This window comes from Phoca vitulina, unplaced genomic scaffold, assembly GCF_004348235.1.
Source record: "Phoca vitulina isolate PV1807 unplaced genomic scaffold, GSC_HSeal_1.0 scaffold2, whole genome shotgun sequence".
In the NCBI taxonomy this organism is placed as follows: domain Eukaryota; kingdom Metazoa; phylum Chordata; class Mammalia; order Carnivora; family Phocidae; genus Phoca; species Phoca vitulina.
In genome coordinates, this window is record NW_022589705.1 from 80,317,192 (window position 1) to 80,343,031 (window position 25,840).

The 25,840-nt window shown below is 41.6% G+C and overlaps 1 protein-coding gene across 5 annotated transcripts in view; it reads left to right on the forward strand.

Moving 5' to 3' along the window:
- The window catches only part of EYA3 (EYA transcriptional coactivator and phosphatase 3), a 111,074-nt gene extending 86,808 nt beyond the window's left edge, over positions 1-24,266 (forward strand). For 3 of the 5 annotated variants that reach the window (XM_032390095.1, XM_032390112.1, XM_032390102.1), the window contains 6 exons: positions 140-229; positions 2,486-2,544; positions 4,881-5,041; positions 7,472-7,586; positions 8,686-8,807; positions 18,027-18,965. In XM_032390095.1, the coding sequence (XP_032245986.1) occupies positions 140-229; positions 2,486-2,544; positions 4,881-5,041; positions 7,472-7,586; positions 8,686-8,807; positions 18,027-18,223 (744 nt within the window). In that variant the 3' untranslated portion in view covers positions 18,224-18,965. Of the gene's footprint in view, positions 1-139; positions 230-2,485; positions 2,545-4,880; positions 5,042-7,471; positions 7,587-8,685; positions 8,808-18,026; positions 18,966-20,157 lie in introns of those variants that run through there. The other 2 variants (XM_032390098.1, XM_032390123.1) reach the window with 1 other exon arrangement.
- Positions 24,267-25,840: the final 1,574 nt, after the last annotated feature.

Consider the following 25,840-nt stretch of genomic DNA (forward strand, 5'->3'; position numbering starts at 1 on the left):
GCGTAAGTAACAGTTAGAAGCACTTTTGCAGGCCTATGTTGTTTTGGCCTTGACCCAGAATGACTCCGAAATATTTATAAGATTGGACCCTGTGCTGTTAGTACCAAATTAAACAGATTTTTCTCTTATTGTCTTCTAGGATCCAACAGTAGTGATTGGCTCAGGTTTAACAATGGAAGAGATGATTTTTGAAGTGGCTGATACACATCTATTTTTCAATGACTTAGAGGTAAGCATTTTAAATTGTTTCTGTGCTTCAGTGAAACATTTTGTTTGTTCAATACCTATTTATCTAGCCTATGCTTATTGTATTTAGAGGAAATGTGGTGAGAAGGGGTGGTTGTGGAGAGGCCAGCTGGCCACTTATGTAGTCCTATAAGAACAGTACCTTAGCTAGGTCACCGGTCTTGGTACTGGCCCTCAATTTTATTGGTTTAAAAATTTGATTTTTGTTAGCCTATTTGGAAGTGATCTAGCTCTAGGGGAAATGCCAGCCCTTCAGACGAAACAGTGAAGTGTAAACCAACATTCCTATTTATTCATCTGTCTTAAATAACGTATAATAAGGTGGGTTTGACTCTTTGTACTCTTAATTATATTTTGACTATTTTTCGATTTTACCTTCTTAAAATATAATCTCTTGATTTGTCAGATCTATAAATGGCTGCTCTAACTCATTATAATTTATACATGCTTATTATCCATGTATAGGTTAACCTTGATGTCCAGAATCATTGTATAGTTAGATACAAGGAAAACCAGGAACACTGAGAGCTTCTTGGTGAATTTTTTGGCTTTGACATTTGAGTTCACCTTTGAGGTGACCATGGTGTAGTGGCAAGAGCACAAGACTGGGAAGTCAGAAGACCAGAGTGTGAGTTCCAGGTTAGGAAAGTTACCTCCCCATTTTGGGTCTCAGTTAAGCAGTTATCCTACACAAGAAACTAGTAACAGTTCTGTCTGGGGAAGGGGATATGCTGCTGGGACACAGAGGTGGGAAGGAGCAGACTTGTCACTTCATGCCCTTTTGAGTTTCAAACTGTGTACTACTTATATAACCTAGTTTTTAAAAACAGTGAAAATTATAAGTTAAAAAATAAAATAGTGGGGCACCTGGCTGGCTCAGTCGGAAGAGCATGCGACTCTTGATCTCAGGGTTGTGAGTTCCAGCCCCACATGGGGTGTAAAGATAACTTAAAATAAATAAAATTAATTAAAAATAAGATAGCATTTTATAAACACAAAGTAATCCTATTTCTTTTTAAATATAGTCTAGTTCTTCTCAATGGACAGTTCTCCAACAAATTGAATTACCAGGTCTCTAAACTCCAGTACCTTTGTCTAACCTCCACAATGCTTTACTCTTCCTCAACTTCACATGTTGATACATTAGGACATCATAGTTTTTACTCAGCAAACATTTATTGAAAACCTACTTTGTGCCAATAATTATTGCCAAATTGTATTTGTAATGATTTTCTAGACATAGACCTCACTCAGGACTGAAAGTTCTGTGAAGAATTTGACCTGAATATGTTCCTGCCCCCAGGTCAGTGGTTCTCAACTTTAGGGGGCATAAGAATCACCTGGGGAGCTTGTTAAAAATGAAGATTCTAGGACTTCACACCCAGAAATTCTGATTCAAGTAGGTCTGGGGTGGACCCAAGAATACGCATTTTTAAAAAACTTCTCCAGGGGATTCTGATGTAGGCGGACCTCACAACATTGCCTTAGGTGGTGTCAGAGGAGTGAATCTCTCAGATTTAGGTAGTGGGTGGCATTTAGTTCGTAGTAGCATGGGCTTGGTGGAAAGAACCTTGGATTCAAATTGGAAGGCCCAGGCACTTTCTAGTTTCTTTCTATCACTCACTAGTTGTGTGACCGTGGGTCATTCATTTCACCTCACTTTTAGAACATGAGGAGATTAACTTAGGTGACCACTTCTAATTCCTAAGTTTGGATTTACAGATTTCTGTTTCAGTCATTCTCCATTTTGATACCATACTCTACCAGCATCTATCTGTTTCATCTGCAAAAATGTATTGGGTACATGCTACGTAAGAGCACATGCTACGTAAGGACTATACTGGAGGGGTACAAGGGAGCTGTAGGATATCGGTTGTGCCACAGGAGGGCTGCAGTTTATACCAGAACTTCACAGTCTAGTGTAGGACGTAGACATCCCTGACAGTGTAAGGGAGTTTGTGTTTATACCCATGAGCTGTTGGGTTATACCCATGACTACTGAGAGAAGAGTATACCTGAGGGTCGGGCTGGGTAAGGAAGATTTCATGAGACCATGGGACATGAATTAGGCCTTGAAAGAAGTTGGACAGCAGGGGGGTGAGAGTGATCCTCCACACATAAGAGACTGTAAGGATTTTCATCATCTGCCATTATTTTTGGTCTTTTTACAATATGTCATGGTGGTGGTAGCACTTCTACTCCCTGGACTGAAATAGTGTGTGGTTTTGTTTTTTAACAGGAGTGTGACCAGGTGCACGTGGAAGATGTGGCTTCTGATGACAATGGCCAGGACTTGAGGTGATAGACACAGTGATGTCTTAAACATCAGTATATCTGTTAGGCATGAGACACTGTCTAGGTTCAGAGGAAAACAAAGACAAGTAAAAGATCTCACAGTCTGTTAGCGGAGACCGAGACAAACAGAGGTAATGATGGACTGCAGTGTGCAGAGGTGACAGTAGAGAATGTGACAGAGCACAGAAAAGAAAGTAACTGTGGTGGCTGTGGCTGCCAGCATTGGAGCGGCCTTCTTAGTGCAGTAGAATTTTGAGTATGGCCTTCAAGAGTGGGTGGCAATGACCGGATGAGGAAAAAGCATTTCAAAGTAAAGGATACACTGGTTTCTCTTTGACCAGATTTTCAGTCAGGAGTGTGCTTCCAGACTGGTTAGTTTTAGATACAAATAAGCATCAGGAATTTTACCAGGGAAAACTAATTGTGGGGGTCTGTTGGTGTCAGGAATGACCCTATCGGAGACAACCTTAAACCTTGTATCAATGAACGCTACACTAAGGGGATCTCGGTGGCAAATGTTTGCTCCATCTCCTCATTTCTGTCTTGGCTACTGTCTTCTCGCCCAGTAGTCTTAGCGAATAATCCAAAAATTTATCTAGCTTCTATTTAAAGACTTTCAGAAAAAAAGACTGTCACATTTTTTTCATGTTAATTTGTTTTCGTGTTTGTCCCTTTCATAGGTTCTTCCCTGTGTCTACCCTAAAATTGTTTCATCCATGAATTCTCAAACATAGAGCAGAACTGGGCATATCACTCAGGAAGGACCTAATCCTGTAGTACTGAGAAAGATTACGAGGCCCTGCGTGAGGAGCAGCGTCCGGTCGTGCATGTTGCTTGCACAGCCGTGGAGCATACCATTCTAACAAGATCTTACCGGACCTTCTAGGAAAGGGCCTGGTCCGAAGCAGTTTATGATCCACCCTGAAGCCTAGTGTTTTTTTCCTCTTATACATGAGGCTAACCAGTAATTACCTAAATGTCTTGACAGCTTTATTTTCTTAAAAATAGAATCTCATACTTATTGAACTCAGTTTTGATTTTTGATTGAACCAAGTTGTCTCTAATTCTGTCAGTCACTTTTTTATATCTTTACTTAGGAAGTGTTCATCTCTCCCAGCCTGTTTAACTGTATTACTTATTTGTATGGCTGTGTAACAAATTACCCCAAAACTTAGTAGCTTAAAGCAATAAACATTTATCATCTCATAATTTCTGTAGGACAGGAACTTGAAAGTGACTTAGCGAGGTAGTTTTGAATCAGGGTCTCTGAGATTAAAATCAAGATATTGGCTGGAGCTTAAATCATCTGAAGGCTTGATGGGAGCTGGGGGACCTGCTTGTAGCCTCTCACATGTGACTGATCAGTTCCTCACTATATATGCCTCTCCATGGGGCAGTTCGAGTGTTCTCATGTGACAGCTGACTTCTTTCAGAGCAAATGCTCCGAGAGGACAAGAGAAGCCTGTCTCTCTGGTCTGACACCATCACTTCTTCCACATCCTGCTTACATTTAAATGCAATCCATAGGGGCGCCTGAGTGGCTCAGTCGTTAAGCGTCTGCCTTCGGCTCAGGTCATGATCCCAGGGTCCTGGGATCGAGCCCCGCATCGGGCTCCCTGCTCAGCAGGAAGCCTGCTTCTCCCTGTCCCACTCTCCCTGCTTGTGTTCCTGCTCTCGCTTTGTCTCTCTCTGTCAAATAAATAAATAAAATCTTTAAAAAAAAAAAAATAATAAATAAATAAATAAATAAATAAATAAATGCAATCCATACCCACAGGGAGAAGAATTAGAAGAGAGGAGTATTAAAGAATTTGTGGACATTTTATGACCCATGGACATATGACCCATGAACTTAATAAACCAGCTAACATATCTCTGAAGAACATCTCCATTATACCTTGCAATTATTAATATTTGGGGTTATTTCCTTCCATTATTTCTTCACATGTTTCTCCACTTTGCATAGTTGCCATCGTGTGTGTGTGTGTACATGAAAATGTGATATTCTGGTTTTTGTTTTTGTTTTTTTCATTATAAGATACTCTCTCATTAATGAAAAGATGCTCTATTCCCAAGACAACCTCTAGGGGATGCTAGTGCTTGAATGTGCTCTACCTCTCTTTCCTTTCTCTCCCTCCTTTCTTTGATGGCAGTAATAGGAGTGAGGTAGACAACTAATGGAAGATAGACTCTGACACACAGAGATTAAAGGAGAAGGTTCTCAAAGCCTTTAGACTTGATGTCAGATGCCAGGAATAGGACAGAGAGTCCCAGATGGGATTCAGCACAAAAGCCCATACAGTATAGATATTAATTTTCATCATCCTCTCTCTCTGCAGCAACTACAGTTTCTCAACAGATGGTTTCAGTGGGTCAGGAGGCGGTGGCAGCCATGGTTCCTCTGTGGGTGTCCAGGGAGGTGTGGACTGGATGAGAAAGCTGGCTTTCCGCTACCGAAAAGTGAGAGAAATCTATGATAAGCATAAAAGCAACGTGGGTGGTAAGTGTGGCATACAGCCAGTCTGATATTCTGTTTCCCTCTTATTTCCTGTGTTCTTTTCCAGGGATTCCTTAGAACTCCCTGGCAACTGCTTAGGAATTGGGGCTGCAATAACATTTTAACTTTGTATAAAAAAACTGAGGTTTGATTGAAACTCTTTGAGGAGGAAGCTCTGCATCTCTCATGGACTTCTCTTAGCATAACTTTGCAGAGTTCTCTTGTTCTTTTTAGACAAATACCTTTTTAAAGAAATGTGTTCCAAAGATTATGTTTGATGACATGTTTTATTCTGGAGTCACAACTATTGTCAATACTAGTTAATAGGTTGCCATGTTTTTTGACTGATTTATGTAACTATCAGAACAAGTGAGGTAGAACTAGTGACTAGATTTATAATGGGTGGAAAACTTGGTCCAGAATTAAAGGTTGGCAGTAGCCATGTGTTGGACCTTGGAAATTCTGCCCAGAAATATCTGAAATATCAGATGTCACTATGCCTAAAATTCTGTTATTTAAAATTAATAAATTAAGCATAGATTGTTCAAATTAGAAGAGACATTAGAAATCTAATCTGAATCCCTCATTTTGCATTTGAGAAAGCTCGTTTATCATGAGGGTGCTGAGGACAGTTTACCCACGGTCACAGCTGGAATCCAATCCCCTAACTCTTGATCCAGTGTACTTTACATTCATGCAGGACACTTTTTTTTAAAGTATGAAAGATGTTTTTATTTTTATTTATTTATTTTTAAAGTAAGCCCTGTGCCCAGTATGGGGCTTGAACTCACGAGCCAGAGATCAAGAGTCGCATGCTTACTGACTGAGACAGCCAAGCGCCTTGACGCAGTTCCTGTTTTAGTGATGTATCCTTATGAGAAAAAATTTTTAAGCTGTGAAGCATCACCCTCAAAGATCTAATACAAAATGTTGCATGAAGTTTCAGGGATTCGAGAGACTGTCTAGAGGTATATTATCCCAGATCAAGAAACAATTCCTGCCGCACCATGCTGCCTTACATTGTGGTGCAGAAAGTAAAAATAGGGCTTTAAGATAATTTGGTTCATTTCTGTTAGAGCCCCCAGTACCAGATAAAAAGCACAGGCATCTGGGCTTTGGGAATTTAATTTGCTTTTTTTAGATTCCCCTTTTTATGGCCTATTTTTTTCTCATGATTCAGAGCCAGTACTTTATTTTGGCAACTCCCATCTTTTTGCTTTTACTGTCTCCACACATTAGCCTTTCTTTTGTTAGTTTTCATATACAACCTGAGTATCTGATCCTTTTTCTGTTCATTGAGTGCCAGGACCTGGTTTCCTGAAGGAAGTGATATAACCCTCTGTGAGAATCCCCTGAGCCTACTCTGGGGAATATATTAAAAGTAAGGTCCACCTGTATTTTGTAAAATAGGAATTAACAGAAGTGCCACATCGTATTATTAATTAAGTATGTGACATGTGTACTTATGTGTATGCCACACATGACATATAGGTGCTGGTTTTGTTGTTGTTTTATCAGAGACCTTGAGAGTCATGTAATTCTAGGCTTGCATTGTGAAACCTTCAATCTGAAAACAAATTATATACCAATCTCCTCACAGAAATGCCTTCTGTTTTTGTGAAATATTTGTAATAGAAGATAGGATTTCTCTTTTACCTTCACTACAGAAAATACAGGGCCAGATTTATTATTTGAATATTATATATTATAATTCAAATGTCTGATAACATGTTCCCATCCGATGAATTCTGTTTTGTTCTATGCTTGTCTGATCTTGAGCAGTGTTTCAGTCTCCTCTTAGCTGGAGTTGTTTCAGCAGCAAGTACAGTACAAATAAATGATGTTCATGAAGTTGGTCATTCAACCTGGAATCTCAGGTCAATGTGTTACGAACGGGTGAGAGCACGGTCCCCATGGGAGCAGGGTATGGCAGAGCAAAGGCTTCGGAAGCCAAAAGCCACTAACTTGCTGTGTGATCTTAGGCAGCCCCCTTTCCTCCCTGGGCTTCGGTTTCTTTAGAGAGATTGGAAATGCTGCAGACTCTTCCAGCTGTAACCCTCATTTCTCCCCCTTTGATTCTTGATGTCACATCTACAGCAGTGCTGCTCAAAGTGTGGTCCACCAGTCTGCCAGTTATGTTACTGGCTGGTGATAAAAGAGTAAGCTTTGGCAGAATCTCATCACAGTGTTTCTTTCAGCTGATTTTGTGCTGGTGGTTGTGGCCCCCCTAGCAAAACATTCTGATGAAGAAAGTCAAAAAGGCATTTTAATTAAGTAGACTACTCCAGGGTTTTACCAAGAAGAGAAACCTGTTAGCTCATTAGAATATTTCAGTGACTCACACTATTTCTAAATTGAATTTAGAAGTTGCTTCCTTAGTGTCAGCAAGGATATGTTGTCAACTGATAAATGTGTCTACTTTTATTCCCAAAGGTCTGCTCAGTCCCCAGAGAAAGGAAGCACTGCAGAGACTAAGAGCAGAAATTGAAGTTTTAACAGATTCCTGGTTAGGAACTGCATTAAAGTCCTTACTTCTCATCCAGTCCAGGTATGGGAATGGTACTTTTAGGTCTCATCCTCTCCTATATGCACTCAATTCTACCCCAGTCCAGGATAGGCCACTCTGTAACACCGGTTTGGGATAGGGGTGAGAGGAGTTGAAAGGATGCAAGCAAACATTTAGGTTTGGTGGGAGGCGAGGTCATTCTATGCTGACAGCACGTGTTCGAATTTTCAGAGAATATTTATATATGAAAGCCTTTTTCTTTCCCCTTACTTTTCGCTCACAGAATTAAAGCTCAGTAACCCATAATATCCAGCCCAGGAATGGGCTTGGTCACATCAAAGAAACCCTGTAGGAGACACATCACATACCCTAAGTACAGGAAGCTCTAAAGAAATGTGTCAAAGCCCACTCAGGAAGGCAGGATTCAGAAGAAAAGGAAAAATTAAGCAGTTTAAGGAGATTTCAGCTTTTGAAGCTTAGAATGGGAAATAAATATAGTCAAATACAGTCTACACCAGTACCCTATTCCTTCCTCCCTCAAAGTAGGAATTCCAGATCTACAACCTAGTAGAGCAAACAGTAAAACTGACACCAAGGGGTAGATGTCCGTAAAGGTAAAGGACATGTGAAATTAAGGTGTATTCTGGAATCTGTGTTGCTATTGTGTGAGAGGCAGAGAGGACTTAAATCATATCTTATTTAAGAGCTGAGTTGCATTCAGATGAAATAGCACTGTGACTGAAAGTCTTCATTGCTGGTTTTCTAGAGTGTGCTATCAGTGACATGGGTTGGTGGTTTATTTGCTAACAAGTGCAGTGAGCTAGAATGGTCATAAGGGAAATGGGGCAAGAATCAAGTTGCTGCTCTGTGCCCACTGTGTGTGTGTGTATATATATATATATATATATATACACTCTCTCTCTCTCTCTATATATATATATAATCTGTGTCCTTTAATATGGGAAATAAATAAATCTGAGGTAATTAGAGCAACAACTGAACATGGCACTGAACAAAAATCAGGCCCTTTGAGGTTAGTTTTTAATAATTAGATTCTAAAGAGAAGACCCATTTGAATTCTTGCTCTCAGGTTGGTTTAGTTTCACCTTTTCCTTTTCTTTTTCTTTTTTCTCCTTTCTAGAAAGAATTGTGTGAATGTTCTGATCACTACAACTCAGCTGGTTCCAGCTCTGGCCAAGGTTCTCCTATATGGGCTAGGAGAAATATTTCCTATTGAAAACATCTATAGTGCTACCAAAATTGGTATGGTTTCTATTCTCTTTCTTGTCACTTGCCTTACATAATACTTCATAATTATGATATGCTTAATTATTTACCAATCCCTTAATTAGACACTTTATGTATATCTCTAATCCTCACAGCAGTCTTTTCCTAGTATTAGTGATGGGCCAGTTCAGGCTTAACAGTTCTGTAGCTTCCTCAAGGCTCCACAGCTAGTAAGTTACATAAACCGGATTCAAATCCAGGTTTGTAGGACTTAAAGTTTATCATGCTCTTTCCTTTTATAATAATTGAAAGAACATAATATATAGCTTGGAAATCTACTTTTGCCTCATTCCAGATTTATTTTTCTTTTCTACAGAGAGAGTGGTGCAATATAGTCTAATAGAAAAAGCACTAAATTAAAAATCAAAGACTAAGCTATGTACTTAAAACTGGTTAAATCCCTCACACCCATTCAGATGGCTGCTGTCAAAAAAAGAAAAAATAGGGGCACCTGGGTGGCTCAGTCAGTTAAGTGGCTGCCTTCGGCTCAGGTCGTGATCCCAGGGTTCTGGGATGGAGCCCCACGTCTGGCTCCCTGCACAGTGGGAAGCCTGCTTCTCCCTCTCCCTCTGCCCCTGCTTGTGTTCCCTCTCTCGCCATCTCTCTCTGTCAAATAAATAAATAAAATCTTTAAAAAAAAAATAGTTGGGGTACCTGGCTGACTCAGTCAGTGGAGCGTGCAACTCTCCACATTGATGGGACGTAAGTTCAAGCCCCACGTTGGGCGTAGAGTTTACTTAAAAATAAAAAAAGAAAATGAATAACAAGTGTTGACAAGGATGTGGATAAATTGGAGCCCTTCTGCACTGTTGGTGGGAACATAAAATGGTAGGACTACTATGGAAAACAGTATGGTGGTTTCTCAAAAAATTTAAAAAAGAACTATTATATGATCAGTAAACCCACTTCTGGGTATATATCCAAAAGGATTGAAAGCAGGATCTCAAAAAAATATTTGCACACCCATGTTCATAGTAGCGTTATTCACGATAGCCAAGAGGTGGAAGCAACTCAGATGTCCATCAAATGAATGGATAAACAAGATACGGTATATACATACATACAGTGGGATATCATTGTGCCATAAAAGGGAAGAAAATCTTGTCATATACTACCACATGTATCAGCCTTGAAGATGTTATGCTAATGAAGTAAGCCAGTCACAAAAAGGCAAATCCTGTGTGTTTCTTAGTCAAACTCATAGAAACAGAAAGTAGAATGGTGATTAACAAAGGCTTGGAGGAAAGGGAAATAGGGAATTGTTGTTTAATGGGTATAGAATTTCAGCTTTGCACCATGAAAAGTTCTAGAACAACAATGTGAGTATACTTAACACTGCTGAAATGTACATTTAAAAATGGTTAAGATGGCAGATTTTATGGTTTTTAGTATAATTTTTTGAAAAGGAAAAAAAAACAGGAATAAGGACTAGAATTCAGGGCACCCGGGTGGCTTAGTCAGTTAAGCATCTGCCTTCAGCTCAGGCCCTGATCCCAGGGTGCTAGGATCGAGCCCCGCATGGAGCCCCGCATCAGGGCCTGCTTCTCCCTCTCACTCTGCCGCTCCCCCTGCTTGTGCTCTCTCGCCCTCTCTCTCTCTCATGAATAAATAAAAACCTTTAAAAAGGAAAAAAAGGACTAGAATTCAAGTCCTGTCTCCCCCACTTACTAGTTCTCACTTTAGGCAAATTATCTCTTGAGCCTCCATTTTCTCATATAAAATGAGAAACTTCCAGAGAGATTGTGAAACTCAAATGGGACTATGTAAATGAAGGTACTGTTTAACCCCTATATTCAGTACCAAGTATGGGAAACAGTAGGTACTCAATAAATATTTGCTGAAATAATTAATTAATTAATTGGCACCAGATTTATACAAAACCAACTTGTTCCACTAAGATGGCAGCAGTGTGTCACTCTGCTTCTTGTGTGCTGAACATGGTCAGAAAAAGAGGAATATGACAACCCTCTCCTCACCTCTCCAGACTCTTACAGTTCCTACTTCACTGTTATACCAAGCAAAGGAGAGGGTCCTAGAGTTTGAAGATGAACTGTGGTTATTCATTATTTAATAATCTACTACATGTCTGTTGATCAGCTTTCTCCATAAAAAGTAGGTCTAATTATATATATACACACACACACACACATACATACATACATATATATACACACACACCCATACACACACCCCAGGACGTGTGGAGGTCATAAGCCCACCAGGTCCTGTTGACATATATTTTTTTTCATTCATTCACCAAATATTTATTGGTCACCTTTATGTGCGAGGCATTCTTCTAGGTACTGGGTATGCAGCAGTGATCAAAGGAATCCTTGCCTCTAGTAGGAAGAAACAGTCAGTAAACAAGTAAGTTAAGGAAAACAAACCACATATGTCAAATGGTGGTAAGTGCTATAGCTAAAAATCAATTAGGAAAAGAAGGCCATGTTTCAAATAGGGTAGTTAGGGAAGACCTCAAGGCAAAGCTACCTTTTTTTTTTTCTTTTCTCCCTCTCTTTCTTTCTTTCTCTCTCTTTCTCTTTCTTTCGTTAACCTTTTAAGCAAGACCTAACAGGTGGAGGAGTTAGCCATTAGCATTTACCTGGAGAAAGAGCATGCCAACGAGAGGGAACAGCCAGTGCAAGAGGTTGGAGGCATGTGCAGGGAAGAGCAGGGGAGGAAGAATGTTGGGAAGTAAAGTCACAAGAGATCAAAGGAGAGGGTGGGGAGATCTTGCAGGGCCTTGTAGATTATTTTAAAGACTTTAGCTGTTATTCCAATGAAATGCTATCTTAAGGTTTTGAGCAGAAGACTGACAAGATCTGACTTACCCATTAAATGCATCAGGTTGGGGGCGCCTGGGTGGCTCAGTCGTTAAGCATCTGCCTTCGGCTCAGGTCATGATCCCAGGGTTCTGGGATCGAGCCCCGCATCGGGCTCCCTGCTTGGTGGGAAGCTTGCTTCTGCCTCTCCCATTCCCCCTGCTCGTGTTCCCTCTCTCGCTATGTCTCTCTCTGTCAAATAAATAAATAAAATCTTCAAAAAAAAAATAAATACATCAGGCTGGCTGCTGTGTAGGATCTTGAGGAGGCTAGCTGGGAGTCAAATTAGGAGGTTATTGTAACAATCCAGCATGAGATCCTGGGTGGCTTGAACCAAGGTAGTAGCAATGGAGATGGGGAAGTAGTCATACATGATGATAGATATGTCTATGATAAATATCGGATATATTATGAAGGCATTATTTTGACACGCTTTGCTAATAATTTGGATATGGGGTGTGAAAGAAAAAGAAGTTAAGGAAGTGTCCCAGGATTTTGGCCTAAGCAGCTGAAAGGATGAAGATGCCATTTACTGAGATGGAGAAGGCTGTGGTAAGAAAGATTAAGGGTCTAGTTTTAGATGCTAGGTTTGAAATAATTATTAGACATCCAAGCGGAGATGTCAGGTAGGCAGTTGGATATCTGAGTCTGGAAGTCAAGGGAGAGGTACTGGCTGGAGATAAATAATTGGGAGTTCTTTGTGTACGTGTGGTTATTAAAAATGACTGCATAAGTCATTGGAATGAATGCAGACAGAAGAATAGAGGTCTATGAACTAAGCCCTGAGTCCCTCTAATATTTAAATGTTTGGATCTTAAGGTGGAACCAGCAGAAGTTTCAGAAGGAGAGGTATGTGTGAGGTAGGAAGAAAACTGGGAGAATGGTGTCTTAGAAGAAGACAAAGGGAGAGTGTTCGACTCAATCAGATGTTGCTGTTGGGTCAAATAAGGTTGCTACATGGAGGCCATTAATAAACTTGATGTGCAGTTTGAACAGAGTGATGGGGGTGATATCTAATTGGAATGGGTTTAAGAGAGAATGGGAAGAGAAGAGCTGGAGAAGGCAACCATATGACAACACTTTAGATCAATTGTAAAGAACAAAGAAATGAGGTAGTAACTGGAGGGTTATATGGGCTCAAGAGAATTTTTGAACCTAAGAGAAATTCTATCAAGTTTATATGCAGGTGGTGATGATTTACTAGATGAGGAAGAACAATAGTGGTGCCTCCTGTGTGTCTGACATTGACAAGGCGCTAGGAATAGAGCAGTGACAAAAGCCTCTGTTCTCATGGAAATTGCCGTCACTCACCGGTATGAGGGTAACTGGTTTATCCATATGAGGAGAAAAGCAGAATTGTATTCCTTCTTTTTGCTATTTGCAGAAATAAGTTCCAGGTGGATAAAATAAAACTTAACATGATAAGCAAAACTTTAATTTTTAGAAGAAAATACAGAAGAGTATCTGTATGGCCTTAAGGTGGAAGAGAATCTTATTTAAAAGGCCCAAAATACAGTTTTGAAAAAAACAAAAAAAATGATCATTTTAATTGGATGAAGCTTTATATCGAGTGAAAATATAAAGTGACAAAACCAGACTGGGAGAAGATATTTGCAATTCTTTTGCTTGTTAATTCATATACAAAATCTGTAAAGAACTGTAAATTATTAAGCAGCAAACAACATATTAGAAAAGTAGGCAGAGGGACACCTGGGTGGCTCAGTCGGTTAAGCGGCTGCCTTCGGCCCAGGTCATGATCCCAGGGTTCTGGGATCGAGTCCCACATCGGGCTCCTTGCTCAGCACGGAGCCTGCTTCTCCCTCTCTCTCCCTCTGCTTGTGCTCTCTCTGTCAAATAAATAAAATCTTAAAAAAAAAAAAAAAAAAGAAAAGAAAAGTAGGCAGAAACCTTGGAACAGTCAATTTTCAGAAGAGGAAAATCAGGTCACCAGTAAGCATGTGGAAAGTTCCTTAACCTCAGCAATTAAGGATATGGAGATTAAAGTGTGTTGCATTTCCTATTTATCAGATTGACAGAAATTTAAGTCTAACAGTGCCAAAGTTTGTCAAGGAAATGGGAACACTTACTCTGCAGATGGAAGTAGCCCTTTTTTTAAGATTTTATTTTTAAGTAATCTCTACACCCAACGTGGGGCTCAAACCCACAACCCCAAGATCAAGAGTTGCATACTCGGGGCGCCTGGGTGGCTCAGTCATTCAGTGGTTGCCTTTGGCTCCTGTCATGATCCCGGGGTCCTGGAATCGAACTCCACATTGTGCTCCCTGCTCCGCGGGAAGCCTGCTTCTCCCCTCCCACTCCCCCTGTTTGTGTTCTCGCTGTGTCTCTCTCTATGTCAAATAAATAAATAAAATCTTTAAAAAAAAAAAAAAAGTTGCATGCTCTACCAGCTGACTCAGCCATGCACCCCTGGATATAGCCCTTTTTGGAGAATAGTTTGTCAATGTCTAGTAGTTTGAGGTGTGCATAACCCTATGATCAAGCAACTCCACTTTTAGATAAATACACTTCAGTGCAGGGGTCTGCAGACTATAACCGATGTGCCAGATTCTGCCCACTGCCTGTTTTTATAAAATTTTAATTGAAACATAGCCATGTCAGATTGTTTCCATAGCTACTTTCACGCTGTAGTAGCAGAGTCCAGTAGTTGCAACAGAGATCATATAACCCGCAAAGCCTGGAATGTTTACTACCTGACTTTACACAGAAAGTTGGCCCACCCCTGCCCTTGAGTAATTCTCATGTGCACAAGGAGAGATGTGTGAGGATTTTTTTGATGCCGCATTGTTCATAGAATTACATTCTGTAGAATGTAATTGGAAACAGCCTCTCTGTAAACCTGTCCGTGAAAAGAAAATTGATAGATGTATCCGAACAATGGAATGCTATATGGCAGTTAAAAGTGAATGAACTAAAACTACATACATCCATAAGGATTAATATGAAAAACAGTGTTCAACACAAAAAAAACAGTGCAGATAGATACGTACAGTGTGTATCATTTATCTAAAGGTCAAAAATGTTCACAACCATATACCATATATTGTTTATGGATATATATACTCAGAGAGAAAGGAAGGGTCAACAGGTAGGGGTACACAGGAAATCAAATAAATCTGTGGTATCTCATTCTTATTTTTTTATCTAAAGCAACTATAAAATATTACGATTTGACAAAAGTGAGTTGGCGGTAGGTATACAGGAATTTATTTTTATTCTCCTTTTTCTGTATTTTGAATTACTTTCATTTACAAGGGGTTGGAGGAACCCACCCCCCTTCATGTTTTGCTCTCGCTGCCGCTGCTTCACTGTGCATTTCATAACTGAGAGCACGCACTAAGCCTTCCACACCTGAAAGGTAGATTTTCTGTAGTGCGTGTTATAGTGAGCCCTGACACCCAAAGGCTCATCAAACTAATGGGAATGATTTTATTCCCTTCAACAGTACGTGTGTTTATTTGGTAATTTTTCTCAATCTCATTTCATCCAGAGCTAATTTGCAAAGCTATAGGTTCTTGGCACCTTGGTAACTACAGTGAGAGACTTGAGGCTTTCTTTGATAGAACTGTGAAATGGGAGCAAGGAGAAGAAATATTTGATTTCAGAGTTACGGTTCTTGGTGGCCACTCTGTTATCTTGGACATTAAAAAGAATTCTCAAAATTGTTTCTGAAAATGTCAGAAGTGTTTTTGATAGGGGAAGCCCAGAAACCGAATATTCTCCAAACGCTTATTAGTTGGTCTTACAGTTACAGATTCAGTTGTTTGACATTTGGTAAGCTGAGTGATCATTGGCCATATCCTCCTGAATGGAAAGCTCATCTTCAGGATTGTTTTGAGAGTGTAAAATGGAGGAAATATATTTACCAACAATATGGGAGTCATTTTTTTATGTAGCTACTTCTTCACTGTGAGCTGTTAATAATTCTCCCTGTCTCTTAATCCTCTTAGAGGAGACATTCCTAAATGTATTTCATCATTGATCATTACATGCCATGACAATGAAAAGCTTTTTATGTCCTTGTCCTCTAAATATGAGACATTCCTGGGGCACCTGGGTGGCTCAGTCAGTTAGGTGTCTGCCTTCAGCTCGGGTCATGATCTCGGGGTCCTAGGATCATGCCCTGCATCGGGCTCCCTGCTCATCTCCCTCTCCCTCTGCCGCTCCCCTTGCCTGTGCTCTCTCACTCTCTCTCTCTGTCAAATGAATGAATAAAATATTTTTTAAAAATAAATAAATATGAGGCATTCCCTTTATGAAGTCTGAGGAAAAAGGTCTAAAACCTGACTGACTTAAGGTTCTTTTCTATAGACAGATCATAAAGTAGATTGGGCCTGGCAGAGGTTGGCTTAGATTATAAGGATGTAATATTTGCCGTGGAATTAGACAAACAACTCTTCAACACTTTGAACATAGTAAGAATTTATTAGTTGAACTATTTAATATATGAATTGGGGCTCAAGACATGGACTACAGTCATCTACTGAATCATTTATGAGATTAATATACATTTATTCTGCAGACATTGACTGCATTGCCTGATTTGAATGTTGGGCATGATGATGCTATTGTAAAATGTTAGCACTGAAAGGGATCTGTGCTAAGTGCACCTGAGCCAAGCTTTTTATTACAAGCAGGAGACTGAAGCCCAAAGTGGCCTAGGTGTTTGGTCCAGGTGACTAGCTCATCTGGGCTGAGGTGCCAGTTGGGCTAGGGATTTCAGAGACTTGCAGTTGCTCAGGCGTGTCAAGTGGGACTTCTGAGTATGGGTAGCTAGGTTCTTGTCAATTATGGTGTAGTTGTCTCATTCATGTATTTATATATTGATACAACAATTTTCCAGCAGATGGCAGTCAAGTGCCTTGAGGAAGAGGCACGTTTTTCTTATTCACACAGGAACCCTGATGCTAAGTCACTGGATCTGGCAAGAAGAAAGGATGAGAAGGTTAATGGAGCAGGATGAAGAAGGAAGCAGAGTTAGGACCTTGTTTAACTGAGGAAGGTGGTAGAAACAGGGAAATAAAGCATAAGTGGTGAAGAAAGAGCAAGGGAAATAATTTCCCTTTTATTTATGCAAATAAAATGTCTTTCCCACAGCAGTTATCATCTGTGCATGTTTCTGGTGTGTTCCAGATGCGATTTGAATTTTGATACACTGCCATGTTTCTCAACTGCCTGCAGTGGATTGAAATCACCCTTTCCCAAGGTCAACTTCAGAGATACACTATCTCAGTTGCAGTTACGGCGTATAATAGACATTCTGGATGTGACAGGTTTACTGCCATAGTCATTGGTACTCTGGGGCTGTTCCCCCCACTGAAAGACCTAAGACCCAAGCCTAGGACTGTTTCTGGAAAATGAAGAATTGGAGGAAAATGGCTGTTTGCCTGTTTCTTGTTAACACGAAATCAGGACCTTATGCTTCCACTCTTTTTTCCTACAGTAAAACAGTTACCCTCTGAAATCATCCTTTCATCATGGCAAGATAGCCTGACCCTAGATTGGAGCCTGCACTTGATCTTAGCCAAAAGGCTGAGAAGTGATTAGATTGGAGCCTGGAGCCCAGAGTGTAGCTACTAGCTTGTTTTTGATCTGGGACAAGTAACTAATTCTTTCAATCCCATTTTCATCTTTACAATAGGGAATGGTACCCATCTCACTGGATTATTCTGAGAGTTCATTAAAGAATATCTCTGTAAGCTATAAAGTACAGGAGATATGGAAGAGGGAGGTGGTATCCCAGCTCTCACACTGCCTAGGCCCCTTTGCTTCCTATTTATAAAAATTCCCCACACTAAGGGGCGCCTGGGTGACTCCATCAGTTAAGCGTCCAACTCTTTTTCTTTTTTACAGATTTTATTTATTTATTTGACAGAGACACAGCAAGAGACAGAACACAAGCAGGGGGAGTGGGAGAGGGAGAAGCAGGCCTCTTGTAGAACAAGGAGCCCGATACAGGGCTCGATCCCAGGACCCTGGGATCATGACCTGAACCAAAGGCAGCCGCTTAACCAACTGAGCCACCCAGGCGCCCCATAAGTGTCCAACTCTTGATCTCAGCTCAGGTCTTGATCTCAGGGTTGTGAGTTCAAGCCCTCCCTGGGTGTGGAGCCTACTTAAAAAACAAAACAAAAAATTCCCCACACTTATTAAAATAAGAACCTGAAGAGCACTCACATTTTTTGGGCAGCGGGCCTGCTGGATCTCTACCTGCCACCCCCACTCCCCACCAAACTACATGGGCTGTCACTTGTTTTTTCTAAGCCTAGGCAGGTGAACCAGCAGCAGCCCTTTTCTTTGGTGTTGAAAAAAGGTGGGGAGAATGTCCTAATGGGAAATTTCTTTTTCTCATCAGGTAAGGAGAGCTGCTTTGAGAGAATTGTGTCTAGGTTTGGAAAGAAAGTCACATATGTAGTGATTGGAGATGGACGAGATGAAGAAATTGCAGCCAAACAGGTAACCATGGTAAAGAGAATAGTCCATGTGGGAATGCAGCAAACAATTAGAAAAATGGTAAAAGTCAGAAATCTTAGCAATCTTGTGCATTTATAGTGTTTTCTCTGTCCTGTTTTTCTTTAAAGAAAGATGTTCATTTTTCCCCCAAATAGAGTTTTCCCTATAAGTTGTTAGATCCTTCCTTTCCCCTTCCTCCCTGCCACTCAGAAATCTTAAAATCTTTGAGCCCTGCTGTAGGGACCCCCATCATTAAACCTGATACAGGCCCTATCTGCCATCTTCATCTTAGAGGGCAGTGCCTTCCCAAGAGCATGAGACTTCACTACAAAAAGGCAAATCAGTCTGATTTTTCCAGGCTTTAGATTCTCAAAAAGCCAGTACAATCAAGTGAAAGTTGTTTAGATGAAGTCCTTCCTGCTTTCGAGCCCAGAAAAGATTGTTCTGCTGTTAACCTCCTCACTGTGCAGGTCCCAACTCCAGGCCACCTCATCTCACTACAGGAAACAGTAGATGAAAGAGTCTTGACTGTGGAATCTAAAATTAAATTGGGTCAGCTCTCCTCCATTGATTAGCTGTGTGACTTTGGACCGTTTACTTCTCCTCTTTGAGTTTCCTCATCTGCGTTTATTAAATGGATCTACAGAAGTTCTTTTCCTCTGCCCTAGTTTCCTTCCAGCAACTCTATTTCTTACGTTCGGAGGTGGAGGGTTGCCAGCCAGGACCAGCTGTCCTGATTTCTTCAGTTAATGTAAATATTCAACTACTAATAAACTGTGAGATTGGTAATCGGGTGGCATTATTACCTCATTATGTTTTCATGTACTATTTTATGTAGCAATTCAAGGACCTTTATTTTTTTTCATGTGTTATCTTTGAGGCTTTGATTCTGAAGTGCTTGTTGCCGTCTGGGCGGGGGTGGGGGGGAAGAAGACACTAGTGGATGGAGGCAACAGTGCTGCTTGGTTTGAAGAAGGGAGTCGGGAAGATAGAGAACAATTAAGTCATTAGCGGAGTTGGGGCCACTAAACTGATGCCTGTAATCATCTACCACAGAATATACCCATTGGAAGATGCCTTAGAGCTCTATCCAGTTCAGCCTCTACCCTGTGAGGGACCTTTTCTGCAGCCCCTTTCCCAGAAGACTTCCTAGTCCTTGCTTGAATAAACCCAAGGATGGGGCGACTGCTTCCTGTGTGTCGTGTTCTACTGTGGCGTCATCCAAGCTGTTAGGATGGTCCTCCTTCCACTGAACTCAAACTTGTATCTCTAACTTTCATATCCTGGTCCAAGTCCTGAGTATGATGTAACAAGTCTGTTTCCTGTTCTGTGTATTAAAAGACTTTTAAATATTATGGGTGAGCAGCATGCTCGAGAAACACTGAGCTTATTGCCAAAAGAACTGTTGTAAGACTTCAGTATTTCGGGTAACTTGCAAGGAGTGTGAGCAAAACGATCAGTAAAGCTAATCCCCTTCGGCTTCATAGAACATGGTTTCCAACACTTGGATTTTTCAAATCCCTTCTTTAAAATGTGGCTTCTACAACAGCACACAGTATTCTGGACATGATTTTGACAACATGGTAAATGGGATTATTATTTCTTAGATCTGTGTATTCTGCATCTTAGTGGTGAACAAGATTTAGGCTTTGTAGAAACTTACAGAAACTTTGTCTGAAACGTATAGAAAACTGACCATCTGTAAGAAAATGTAATATATTAATAGTAATTTCTTATGTGGGTCATTTTATTTGATCCTGAAGACCCTGTATAATGGCTAGAACAAGTATATATCATAAAAGCACAGTTACCACAGAAGACCTGATAAAAATCTCTCACATTTGTAAAGTGTCCTATAGGGTACAAAGTCCTTATACCTATGACTTACTTGATCCTTAATAACAGCCCTATAAGGTGGGCAGGAGTAGAGAGTGTTACCAAGTATCTCGGGGAGAGGAAGAGGTATATAGGTAAGTGTCAGCTCCCAAAAGAGGTTGGGTTAAACAGCTATCAACTATCCCCCTCTCTTCCAGCACAACATGCCTTTCTGGAGAATCACCAACCATGGAGACCTGGTGTCCCTCCACCAGGCTTTGGAGCTTGATTTTCTCTGAGAACTGGAATGAAGACCCTTCCCCGTGAGCTCCTTTTCACTCCTGAAGGGAGCTAGAGACCGGAACCATCTGGGAACTCTCTCTCTGTCTCTGTCTCCGTTTCTGTCTCTGTCTCTGTGTGTGTGTCTCTCTCTTTCTCCATGGAATGCTGGCGAGAACACAATCAGAACCAACAGCTGCAAGGGACGAAGCTTATTTTTGCTAAGAGTGAGCTGCAGCCCTGTGGAGGCAGGAGACAGTTGGATTGAGAGAACAATAGACTCACCGCAGCTACAGTGCTTTTAATTCTTCTGTTTTTTGTTTTGTTTTATTTTGTTTCAAAAAATGAAGAAAAGAAAAGGAAGTTCTTGGAGCAGAGTTGCACTCTTAGTTTGTGCCCAGTTTGAGAACTGCTCTGAACTTGAGGGAACAGGATAGATGTGGCAGACTTTTGTGATACCATCTCTTGCAGTCTTTGTAATCTCCTTAGCTCTAGAACATATTCCCAGGGAATGTATATGTTATTTTTATAGTTAAGGGTCTGGTCTCTGAAGCAGGTTTTCCCTCCTTTCTTTTTCTAGCAAGAAAGGGGTGTGTAAAGTTTCCTTGGAAAATAGCAGTTAAAATATCTAAAATACCTCTCTGTGACAGTAGCACCTCTAGCTTCCTCAGCGGTCTGCTCTCTAGGGTGGTTTCCTTCCCGTGCTTCCATCTCCTAGTTTGCTGAACTGTGGGGCACTGGACACTGATTGACTTTAGACTTTGGTATTTCCCATCCTAGAAGCCTTAGTCCCCTTTCCAATCCCTGTCCCCCTTCAACCAAATGGCACAGCCCTAGAAACTCCCTCTCTTAAGACGTAAATTCTAAGCCTTCAGCTAGACTTTTATTCAAAGACTATGTCCCAGAGGGCTTACCTCCCAACTGGAGGGAAAGGACTAAGGCTTCTTAGGAATTTCTGCTTCTTTGGCTCTTGAAACAAGAAGATTCCACCTTTTCCTCCTGCAGAGAAGCACCCTTCCCCAGCAGATGCTCACCCCTACAGCCTTCTCCTCCTTCTTAGTCATCAGTACTAAACTCTTGCCCCTTTCCTGCCCTCTGTACCTCACATCCGCCTCCATGCAGCTCTGGCCAGTCCCTCGGCTTTGGACCCAACAAGTTAAATCAAATCTAAGAACAGACTCGTAACTACATTTGACTTCCTTTGAAGCCCTTAAGCCAAGAAAGGTATTTTGGGCATATATTTACCCAAATCTCTTCCTGAAACTGAAGAACAGATTGCTATGATCAAAACCTACTTTTCCCATGGAACACCCTTCCTGCTTCTCAAATCCCATTCTAAAATGGGAAACCAGAAGGCCAGAAAGACTTTGCTGATTTAAATGAGGGTGCTGGGACCCCACCCCATGCCTGAAAATTGAATCCTGGGCTAAATGCAGGAACATCTCTCACCCTGACCTCTAGGAAGATTGGTGGGTGCCAGGCAACTAACCCCAGCCTTACAGCCCAGCTGTGTTGTGGATGCTCCATCCCTCCAAGACAAACGTGGGCGTCTGCTCAGGCAGGATTAACTTCTTAGAGCTGAGGAGGTTGAGCCTCTCCCCGGCTGCCTGGAGAGGTGATCATATAAGCACCTCAGGTGTGCAGTCTGGGTCCTCAGTAGGAGGCATCCCTTGACCAACCCCAGCTGTAATTGCTCGCCCCCAGAGATTCTGGGTATCCATTTCCAGAAATGTTGCGGCACAAAGGGGCCAGGCTCCTTCCGACGCCAGACCACCCAAATGGCAGCAGAGAAAAACTGATAGACACGTGCCTCCCGAACCGATTGAGAAAGTGCTCCATTACTCACAATTTTAGGGAAGCGGTTTTTGGGAAGGAGCCGAAGTCAGTGCTCATGACTTAGCTGCCTCTCTGACCCTGCCGCCTCTGGCAGGTGGGGAAGAGATGGGGCGTGCAGTTGGAGGCCAGCCTTCCATGGTCTGTGTTCGGCATAGTTGTCCACATGCTGCTTTGCCTTGCTTGATAATTGATCTTAGAAAGCTCTATGACGGGCCTTTCTTGCAGGCCCTAAGGTCTCCCCATACTGGCAGTATAACTGTTGGTTCCCTGCACTGGACATAGGCCACCGGGTTGGTGCTGTACTTCAGGCTTGTGAGGCTGTGGAGTGGTACCCCGTCACGCACACAGGGCCACACACAAACACTTCCCTCTCCCTGCCCTTTGGGAGAAGCTCTTTATCCCTATGAGTTGGACTCCTCTTTCAACGGCATTTCCCTCACTCCCCCAACCCGGCCCTGACTCCCCAGCTTGGGTCTTTGCAAAAGGAACTTGAAATTGGTGAAGAGAGGTGAGGAAACTCTACCCAGCAGAGCACTTCTGCTTTCTTCTGGTTGTTGCTGCCCTCATTATAGGACAGACAGAAAATGAGAGCTTCTCGATTCCTCTTTGCCAAAATGAGTTATCCAAGGAACACAGCGTTCTTTTACCCTGTGTTCCAGCACAAAGATCTGGAAAGGAAAATAAGTGGGGAGCACCAAGAGCTCTTGGAAGCTGAGGACAAAAGGATACCGTGGGTCATTTCTTCAAGGGGAAGCCCTCTTTACTAGAAAGTGTCCCCATGAAATCAGCCACATGATGAGTCTGTCCCCCAGCCGGGCACTGTGGGTTCTGTAAGACGGGTCTGCACGTTTCATGGTGAGGACTGTCTCTGGTGTGGGATCTGGAGTCGTCAGATGTGTCCTGGGTTTAAGAGGTGGCTTGACTTCCGAATGTAAAACTGACTGTGCCTTAGCATCACCCTGTCCGGTGCCCCTAGGGCAGCTGGTGGTGTCCAGGAGAATAGATGCCTGTTCCAGACTTCGATGCCTGTTTGGGCTTTTATTTCGTTTGGGATGTTCCTGTCGTCTGCTCTGCAAGTTGAGGGGCAAAGCTGGTGTCCCAGGAGACTTGGGCCACAGCTTGTTCGCAGTTTATACAAACTCACTTTTCAAGCTCCAAGTAGAATCTGATTGGCAAACTCCAGCGGCAGCATATGGAGCATCTAGATGTTCACTACCTTGAATGGGTGTCAGGGCCACTGAACCGAGGGGGACGGGGAGAGGGGCAGGGCCACAGTCTTCCTCTTCCTGGGAGGACGGTGGTCCAAGCCCAGGGTGGTGAGCTGGGGCCTTCCTCTCCTCACTCCTGTACAAGAGGGACAGTTAGGGCCCTTCTTTAAGCAGGTTTCGACTTCTTACCACTAAATTGGCTTCCTTTTTCATCCAAAACTTGGAAGTCCCCAGATGTTCACACTTACAAAGAAGCCAAATCTGAATTCTGGGATTCTAAAATATCTTTAACTATGAGAGAAAATGTAGTTCTGTCCCATCCCCAATTTGCAGGCCCTCTGTCCCTTCCTCTCCTCTGACTTAGACAGCTCCAGCAAGCAAGGCTCCATGGCTAGTCCCTCATGCACTGACGGGAGCCATCTCATTAAGGACAACTTCTACTCAAAACGTGACCCTCTGGACTTCAGATGCCTCATTTAGCAGGAAAAGGCATTGAGTGGATCGGATATATTTATGTGACTGCGGGCATTCGTGGCTGTGTAGAGTCCTTGACCATAATGTTATATGTAATGGGAACTATCTTATAAACTTGAAAAAATAAAGTTTTTATTTTCTATACAGTTTGCTCCTGTGTCTTTTCTGAGTAGGATCAGCCCAGTTGCCCAGCTAAGTAGGCTCCTAAGTAGGGCTTTGTAAAAAAATCTTTAGAGCTCATTAGAAAGATGGCACCCTTCAATAACCCGGTCATTAATTTCATCAAAAATTAAGACTAACCATTTGGTATAAACAAATATACATGGGGAAATAAAAAAATATTTTAAAATAACTCGCAAGGGAAAGTTTATTTCTTAATTGTTTCTAAAATCTATTGCCTTTTAAAGTTTAGGACTGGAATGATAAGAGGTCTCATTTGCTGTCAAATGTGCTGAAATTTAATTATTAAAGAGAAATCACTACCTTGCTGTGATGAGCTTAAAATGCAAAAGCAATAAAACTGACAAACTGATATCAAACCTCGCTTGATTTGGCCTGATTTCCTGTCACGTCAGCTACTTCTGCTCATTTCTTCCGATTGGGTCTGACTGTCCCTCACTGGTCTGGAAAACAGTCGAGAATCCCTTTGCCTTTTATTCCAATGAAGGAGGACAGAATTCGGGTCTAGCTTCCAAGTACTCTAAGATGTATTTTTCTCCAAATTAATTCCTCCTTAGAAAAGGGGGTTGCCTTGTATTCTAGGCATTAAATTTTTTCGTTGGAAGGTACATATTTCGAACCACATCATAGCTGAAGCAAACTTGTTAGTTGTTACATCTTTAACTTGGTCATGAGTACAAATACTGGAGTATTTGCTTTTCAAGCCCTATGAGTAAACATCTCCATCTCCCCTATAGTAAGTATAACATCTGCGCATTTCTCAAAAACCTTTTGCTGGCAGGTAAAAATTAGTAATCCAGGATGGTTTTATTCTTCAAAAACAAGTTTCTTGACCTTTAAAAGAAATTCTTGATGGGAATCTTGAAATTTCTAATTGCAAATAATGTCACTGCCATCTTTTAAAAACTCTTAATTCTATAAACTTTATATACAAATGAAGAAGCGACTGCTTCATTCCACAGATTTTAGGTGGTATACCTTGTATGTTGTTTCAATTTAATTACATATTATCATCATTTGACAATTTCATTTAGCGATTACAGACGAGCGTTTGTCCAAAACATTAAAAGCACACATCTTTGGGATTTTTCTCTGGGAAAGTAGGGAATTGCCTAAAACACTGTGTCTTCTGTTTGAGCATACATGCCATCTCCCCTGAACCTAATCTCTACGTATGACAGGAAGCTTGTTAAAGTCAACAGCACCAATATTTGTTTTAGGGAAACCCTTAGGACCTATGTCCGAGGCTGGGTTGGGCACTAAGCCCACCCTCTGGGGTCTCAACCCTTGATATTCTCAGTGACTTGGGAGAAACTATAATGATTTCACTTATGGGTGTGTTTATGTGTGTTTAAATGTATTCAGTTAAAAGAATGGTCCTTTTATAATACTGTATATTATACCTCAATCAAAAAAAAAAAAGAAAAAGGAATGATCCTTTCTCTAAGGCCATTATATCCTAGTAGGAGATGATGATGATAATAGTTGGTAGTTTTTACTTCCTTTTTTTTTTAAATGTATTATTTGTTTCAGGGGTACAGTTCTGTGATTCATCAATCTTAATACAATTCACAGGGCTCACCATAGCACATACCCTCCCCAGTGTCCATCACCCAGCCACCCATCCCTCCCACCCCCCCTCCACTCCAGCTTTACTGCCTTTTTTTTGTTAAAATTAAGTCAGCAGCCATGTTGGCCATTTTACTGGTCCGTGAAATTCAAGTCTGGAAATCACTGGATGGGATGATCCTGGAGATCCTTCCGGCCTTACCTTTCTCTGTGTGTCAAAAAGCACCAGCATCATCTCCCCAGGGCTCCCTCCACCCCCCTCCCCCACCTGTCATCCTTGGCTCCAGGCCAGCATAGCTGTGCAAGCCCTCCCGCAAGCCCCGCCAGGCCCTGCTGATTTGGTTCCGGGGTAGAG